This window comes from Oncorhynchus keta, chromosome 25, assembly GCF_023373465.1.
Source record: "Oncorhynchus keta strain PuntledgeMale-10-30-2019 chromosome 25, Oket_V2, whole genome shotgun sequence".
Taxonomy (NCBI): domain Eukaryota; kingdom Metazoa; phylum Chordata; class Actinopteri; order Salmoniformes; family Salmonidae; genus Oncorhynchus; species Oncorhynchus keta.
Genome location: NC_068445.1, coordinates 8406976 through 8414585, shown reverse-complemented (window position 1 = coordinate 8414585; position 7610 = coordinate 8406976). Strand labels below are relative to the sequence as shown.

General features: G+C 41.7%; 2 protein-coding genes across 3 annotated transcripts in view; both read left to right on the top strand.

The window, feature by feature from the left end:
* Positions 1-1277: 1277 nt before the first annotated feature.
* LOC118357898 (uncharacterized) lies at positions 1278-5227 on the top strand. Of its 2 annotated transcripts, XM_035735206.2 has the most exons (3): positions 1278-1529; positions 1677-2515; positions 3250-5227. In XM_035735206.2, the coding sequence occupies exons 2-3, from the start codon at positions 2220-2222 to the stop codon at positions 4109-4111; spliced, it is 1158 nt and encodes a 385-aa protein (XP_035591099.1). In that variant the 5' UTR covers positions 1278-1529; positions 1677-2219; the 3' UTR covers positions 4112-5227. The 2 variants fall into 2 exon arrangements, with proteins under 2 accessions (XP_035591099.1, XP_052335933.1); XM_052479973.1 differs by having other exon boundaries at positions 1278-2515.
* A 547-nt stretch (positions 5228-5774) lies between these two features.
* LOC118358089 (intermembrane lipid transfer protein VPS13A-like) overlaps positions 5775-7610 on the top strand; it is a 57118-nt gene continuing 55282 nt past the window's right edge. The window contains 1 exon segment of the mRNA XM_035735527.2: positions 5775-6145. Coding sequence (XP_035591420.2) covers positions 6046-6145 — 100 coding nt within the window. The 5' untranslated portion in view covers positions 5775-6045.

Genomic DNA, 7610 nt, shown 5'->3' with positions numbered 1-7610 from the left:
CACATCAAGTAACTGACGTAAGCAGTCAAATTTGATTTTGAAAAACAGATTAAAAAAACACCTTATGGAACAGCAGGGACTGTGAAGCAAAACAAACATTGGCACAGACACATGCATTCACACACTATAACACACGCAGTATACATACACATGGATTTAGTACTGTAGGTATGTGGTAGTGGTGGAGTAGGGGCCTGAAGGCCCACAGTGTGTTGTGAGATCTGTGAATGTATTGTAATGTTTTAAAATAGTATAAACTGCCTTAATTTTGCCTGACCCCAGGAAAAGTAGCTGCTGCTTATGCATTATGGGGAACCATAATAAATACAAATAGAAAGGATATTTTCCACAAATGATTTCCCCAGGAGTGAGCACATGCATGCATATGTGTTGAGCAGTTAAAAATCCTTGAGTATATTAATGTACCCGTAACATAATAAGAAATCCCCATAAAAATCTGCCAGTTTCAGCCCATATTAATTCTCTTAACCTGCCACGTTAGTCATATTGATGAGACCAAGGCGCAGCGTGATAAGCATACATGCTTCTTTTGATGACGGTGAAAACCACTAAACAACCGTGCCGCTACATACCAACAAGTGCTGCCATGTAACTACACATAGACAATAACCCACAAAACCAACATGGAAAATGGCAACCTAAATAGGATCCCCAATCAGAGACAACGACAAACAGCTGCCTCTGATTGGGAACCAATTCAGGCCACCATAGACCTATATATACCTAGACAAACCAAAACCCCATAGATGTACAAAAAAACCCAGACAAGTAAAAAAACACACATACCACCCTCGTCACACCCTGACCTAAACAAAATAATAAAGAAAACAACGATAACTAAGGTCAGGGCGTGACACCACGTTAATTCTCCTAACCTGCCACATTAATTCTCCTAACCTGCTATGTTAGTTATCCTGACCTGCCACGTTAATCATCCTGACCTGCTAAATGAGTTATCCTAACCTATCATGATAATTATACTAACCTGCTACATTTATTCTCCTAACCTGCCATGTTAATTATCTTAACCTGCCTAACTGGTTCAGCTAAAATGCTACAAGGAAGCAGGAAGTAGCCACGCAAAACAGTCTTGAGTGGCAACAGATCTCCCCAATTGGCTGTTAGGTTTCGACTTGACACACCCACTGGTGTTGAACCTCCCTCTTGTTTCGCAACGCCCACTTTCAGACACTCCACATATACAGTTACCCCATAGTAGAGAATGGTGGAGACCTCTAGTGGCCACCATGTTTCCACCATTTTAAAGTGGTCAAAGTATTCAACTGGGTCGGGATTCCTATGGGTTGTAGCCACTGAGGTATCATAACTGGAGACTGCATCCAAGATGTCCAACAGTTTTCAAGCTTATCTACTCATATTTGTATATGCCGATTCGTGGACCGTCTATGTCCGAGTTGCATCCGATTTATATGAACCAACATCAAATGCGCAGGACTCAATGTGCACCGGGAGCAGCAGCGACATCATCAGGTCATCCAAAAAGCATGGTAGACATTAGATGAATATAAACATTTTATATCTTCGTTGTGAGTGATGTAAAACAAAATTGGCCTCAGCGACAATTATTTGAGTAATTCAATGGATGTTTTGTGCACAATGGTGATTACTAAAAAGTCTTACGATGAATTTTCTAGTCTGATTTCTCTATGTGGCCGTCGAGGGAAATTGTCTTTCTGGGCCGGGCATCAGTTAAACTGCGGTACCGAAGCAAACCTGTAGGAGAAGTCGAAACCATGCTTCTGGGCCGGAACACTGGTTGTAGCCTCATTGCCTGACGCTTCGAACACACCGACTGTATTTTTTGTTTTCCGATTCACCAGAAGTACATTAATTTCCAATGGAGCATTGCGTTGCAGAGGTAGTTGCAGTGCGTTCTGTGTGGTCGAACGTATGCATCAAATTGCATGTGTAGACTTGACAGGAAGTAGCAAAATGTGAATGTTGAATTTTTGTTGCACACATATCCAGTAAACAAAATGTGTGATTTACATAATAAAAACAGTTTGACTGGAGAATTTCATTACATTTTTTTATTCATTTATTTGCCAAGGATATTATTTATTCGATGACATCCACAAATTAATTGTGAGAGACTATAATATAATTTCCCTCAAATGCAGTTTTGGCGGGAAATGCAATAATACATAGTCAAGAAAGCAGAGTAGGCTCTTTCAACAATGAGACCAACGTTGAAGAAGGTGGTCTTGATCGCGCCGTTGAGCCGTGACCAGCCCCGCCGAAAGCGCAGGTCTGTGTGGTCCCAGAGACGGTTAAAGTCCCGAAAGCAGGCAGGGGAGTTCCACCGTCTCATTCAAGAGCTACGAATGTTTGGAGAGGAATTCCGAAGTTACTTTCGTCTGGACCGAAGCCAGTTTGATCACCTGCTCCAGATGATTGGAGCCAGGATCGCCCGGATGGATACCAACAACCGGGAGTCCATCAGCCCAGTTGAACTCCTGGCGATTTGTCTCCGGTAAACTACATTCTAGTACATTTTTAAAGCTTTTGATACCATAATTGATTGATACATTGTTTTTATGTGCAACCTAGCTAGCTAAAAGGCTTTCTAGTTAATAGTTCCTATTTGATATCAGATGTACTTTTACAGAATGTTCATTAGGATGATAACTTTCCCAAAGTTGGTTTATAATCCTTTTTTAATTATGCAATGTCACCAAATGAAAAGAAAGTTGAGGTGCCTTCTGCCCTGATGAAGGTAGGCTAGTCTTCTCCAGGACGCATGGTTGTTCAATACAGTTAGAGTCATTCATTACATTCTTATTGGACTCACATACACTCTTAGAGAAAAAGGTTCCAAAAGTGTCCTTCTGCTTTCCCCATAGGATAACCATTTTTGGTTCCAGGTAATAAGCCTTTGGGGAAAATGTTATACATGGAACCCAATAGGGTTCTACTTGGAACCAAAAGGGGTACTACCTGGAACCAAAAAGGGATCTCCTATGGGGACAGCCGGAGAACCCTTTTAAGTAGATAGTACCATTCTTTCTAAGACTAGAGTTGGCCTGGACTACAGTTTATTGATATAGTCGTAGACTGAATTGTACTGTTTCAAGACATTGTTAATGATGGTTGATGATTATTACAATCTAATTAGTAGAGCATAATAAACAGCAATGAGTAGATAGAATATGTGGGTGGAATTCAAGTTACACACAATATTGATAATTCTTTTGAATTATATTTTAGATTCTTCGCGATAGGGGACTCCTACAGGACCATTGGATTCAGCTTCCGAGTTGGACGGTCCACGGTGGCAGGCATTGTCCCCTCTGTGGCACAAGCCATTTGGGACTGTCTGGTTGGTGAATACATGCCTGTCCCCAAGGAGGAAGACTGGAGGGCCATCGCTGCCGAGATCCTGGAGAGGTGGAATTTCCCCAACTGTCTTGGCTCCATTGAAGGGAAACATGTAGTAATCCAGGCTCCACCGTGCTCAGGTTTGCAATTCTACAACTACAAGAGTATATATTCAGTTGTACTCTTGGCTGTCGTAGATGCCATCTACTGTTTCCGTGTTGTCGATGTTGGTGCTTACGGGAAGGGGAGTGATGGCGGGACCCTCCGGGACTCTGCCTTCGACCAGGCACTTCAGGATGGCACCCTGGAGATTCCACCACCTGCATCACTCCCTGGAGCTGAAGACCTGGGACCTGTTCCCCACGTCTTCGTCGGCGATGAGGCCTTCCCTTTAAGATCCAACCTCATGAGGCCCTACGCTGGACGCCAGCTGCCATTGCCAAAGCCTGTAAGGATCTTTAACAAACAATTGTCCAGGGCAAGGTTAGTTGTTGAATGCGCCTTTGGGATTCTGGCAGCCCGGTGGAAAATGTATTGGAGAGTGCTTGGTCTCAGCCCCTCAAATGTCGATGATCACACCGACAGCGTTATTGCATTTTGGTTCACCAGAAGTACATTCATTTCCAATGGAACACTGCGTTTGCCTTGCAGTATTGAGTTGCAGAGGAAGTTGCAGTGCGTTCTGTGTGGTGCATATGTAACAGTTATTAAAATACTTTGTGACTTTCAACAGGTTCATATATTAATATAGCATGTTGATTTGTTATTATGCATGCCTGTGTAACAGTATAGCTTCCGTCCCTCTCCTCGCCCCAACTTGGGCTCGAACCAGGGACCCTCTGCACACATCAACCACAGTCACTCACGAAGCATCGTTACCCATCGCGCCACAAAAGCTGCGGCCCTTGCAGAGCAAGGGGAACAACTACTTCGAGTTCTCAGAGCGAGTGACGTCACCGACTGAAACACTATTAGCGCGCACCACCACTAACTAGCTAGCCATTTCACATCGGCCACACCTGCATCCTGGGAAATAGGGGAGCACATACCTTTTGCCCCGTGTGCTTGTGCTCAAATCATTTTATTGCACTTGGAGAGTTTGGCACACTTTTTCTGTCATGTTCAGGAAAGTTAGATTCCTTTAAGTACAGAGTCATGAATAATGTTGTATATTTAGAGTTTACTCATAAGTGGATGGTATTGTAAAGATGCTATTGTAATTGTACTTGTTAGGATGATATTAACATTCTGAATTCAACATGTGGTTACGAGCTAGCTAAGGTACTGTATGTGTTATTGTAGCTATTGTGTATTGTGCGTCTATGTTGTAGAGAGAAGCGACGATTGGCAGAACATATTTGTTCTCTACAAGTGTTTTGCCTTTTCTTTTGGATGCAGGTATGTGGTTTTATCTACAGTGAGGGGGGAAAAGTATTTGATCCCCTGACGATTTTTTTGTACGTTTGCCCACTGACAAAGAAATGATCTGTCTATAATTTTAATGGTAGGTTTATTTGAACAGTGAGAGACAGAATAACAAAAAAAATCCAGAAAAACTTGTGTCAAATGTTATAAATTGATTTGCATTTTAATGAGGGAAATAAGTATTTGACCCCTTCTCAATCAGAAACATTTCTGGCTCCCAAGTGTCTTATACAGGTACACGAGCTGAGGTTAGGCTCAAATAATTTTTTCCCTCACTATATGTAAAATGAGCGTTGTGTTGATGCATTATAAGGAGAGGCTGTTCTCACTTTTGTATTTTAAAATAATTGATGCACTTGGAGAGAGGCAAAGTTTGGCAGAAGATTTGTGCTCTACAAATGTTTTGGCTATTCTTTTGGATGCAGGAGAGAACTCTGATACATTAAAGCAACCTGATCTCTGAAGTCCACGGCTTTAGTCTTAATCAATCACACACAACGCTGTCACAGACTTATAATGGCAGACGTAAAGATGAGTCCTCTATATAAATTACCCATATTTGGGCCATGGCTAGAATGGATAGACAGATTTTGTCAAATTAACTAAAAAGTTTAAATGTTTTTCATTTTACCTAAACCGTTCCCTAATTTAATTTTTACTTATCTTAACCTGATATGTTAATTCTCATAAACTGCCACGAACCGACAACTCTTCGATCCACCTACAACACTCGCTAAGTATGCATTATCGTCTGGATGTGTGCAACACAAATTCAACATTCATCTTCTGCTACAGCTTGACAGAAATTGTAGCAGAAAGTGTATGTTGAAATGTTGATGCACACATGTCCAAATGATGCCGCCTGAGAACCATTTTCCACAAAATACTGTAGGTGTGACCTAGGCGTGACGTTAATTTTACGAAAGCTGCAACCTTTCCAGCCATGATCGTAAATTTCTACCTGTTCACCACTCATTATGGCTCCATGTGAATAATGGACCATAATTATGGTTCCTATTCTGTCACGGACTGTAACGATAATCTTATTTGGCAAGAGGAAGATGAACCTTGCAGTGGATACTCCAAAGAGAATAATCTATTGACGCAAACACATGGCGTCAAGACCGTCCATGTGACCGAGCGTCGTTGGATATTTCAAGAAACAGGACCAACCAGCTGTCATTATTAGCGACGGGCGAGCGAGTTAAGCGTTAAAACTGAATGTAAACATGGTGACCGAGAGGTGAACGAAACAGCAACATGGTCTTCGAAAGCGTGGTGGTAGATGTCCTAAACAGGTTTTTAGGGGATTACGTTGTAAACCTTGACAGCTCACAACTCAAGCTCGGGATTTGGGGAGGTAACGATTATGTGTTACGGTTAGCTTCATTGCTAGCCACCCTAGCTAGTTAGCTAAACGTCAGTTCAGAAACCTGCAGCTGTCACTGTCATGATTGTTGTCTTAGATGTTAGCATTAGACAATGCTGCTGTGCTTGTTTGCTGATGGCAGGTTTACTAGCTACTACAGTACTTACTTATTTGTTAGCAAGGTTTTGTAGTCAATTGGCTAGCTACATAATATTAGTTTGCTAGCTAGCTGTTAAGCCAGCTAGTTGGCTAAATTGGCTAACGTTAGCTGGAATCTGCCAGCTAACCTAAGTTAGTTAGATAGCTACACTGTTTACACAAAAGTATGTGGACACCCCTTAAAAGGAATGGATTAGAATATTTCAGCCACACCCTTTGCTGACAGTTGTATAAAATCGAGCACACAACAGTTGTGTGCTATATACGTTGGCAGTAGAATGGCCTTTCAACGTGGAACCGTCATAGGATACCACCTTACCAACAAGTCAGTTAGTCAAATATTTGTCCTGCTAGAGCTGCCCCGGTCAACTGTAAGTGCTGTAATTGTGAAGGGTAAATGTCTCGGAGTAACAATCAAATGTTATTTGTCACATACACATGGTTAGCAGATGTTAATGCGAAATTCTTGTGCTTCAAGTCCTGACCGCAGTAATATATTTTTAATTTTTATCTTTATTTAACCAGGCAAGTCAGTTAAGAACAAATTCTTATTTTCAATGACTGGGTTAACTGCCTGTTCAGGGGCAGAATGACAGATTTGTACCTTGTCAGCTCGGGGGTTTGAACTTGCAACCTTCCGGTTACTAGTCCAACGCTCTAACCACTAGGCTACCCTGCTGCCCCGATCTAACAAGTAATCTGACAATTCCACAACACCTACCTAATACACACAAATCTAAGGGATGGAATAAGAATATATGGATGAGCGGCATAGGCATGATCGTATAAAGTACAGTATATACATATGAGATGAGTAATGAAAGATATGTAAACATTATTAAAGTGGCAATAATAAATCACGATGACCGGTTGGTTACCATTGGCCTTAGCAGTATCTAGGCATATTTCATTTTTAGAAAGATATGATACTTGGAGAAAATGTATTGAAGGTCCAAGGTCTGACATCTTGCCAACAGAAGGAGCACAAAATTGTCTACTGAAATGTGGCCTCTGTGAAGATGATCTGGGCACATGATAACATACTGCACAGCTGGCTAATATTAGCTTTTAATGGGAAATGTACAGTGGAATTAGGCTAAGTTATTTGTCAGCTTAGGCTAGGCCATATGTTTCCAACATCAGGTTACTATGCATTTTATTAGTGAAGTACGCTGAGTGTACAAAACATTAAACACCTTCCTAATATTGAGTTGCACGGATCATGGACTCGACAAGGTGTCGAAAGCGTCCACAGGGATGCTGGCCCATGTTGATTCCAATGCTTCCCACAGTTGTG

Coding starts and splice junctions, on each gene's coding strand:
- LOC118357898 (XM_035735206.2), top strand. CDS start 2,220: ATGAGACCAACGTTGAAGAAGGTGGTCTTGATCGCGCCGTTGAGCCGT. Junction 2,516..3,249: donor CTCCTGGCGATTTGTCTCCG/GTAAACTACATT, acceptor ATTATATTTTAG/ATTCTTCGCGATAGGGGACT.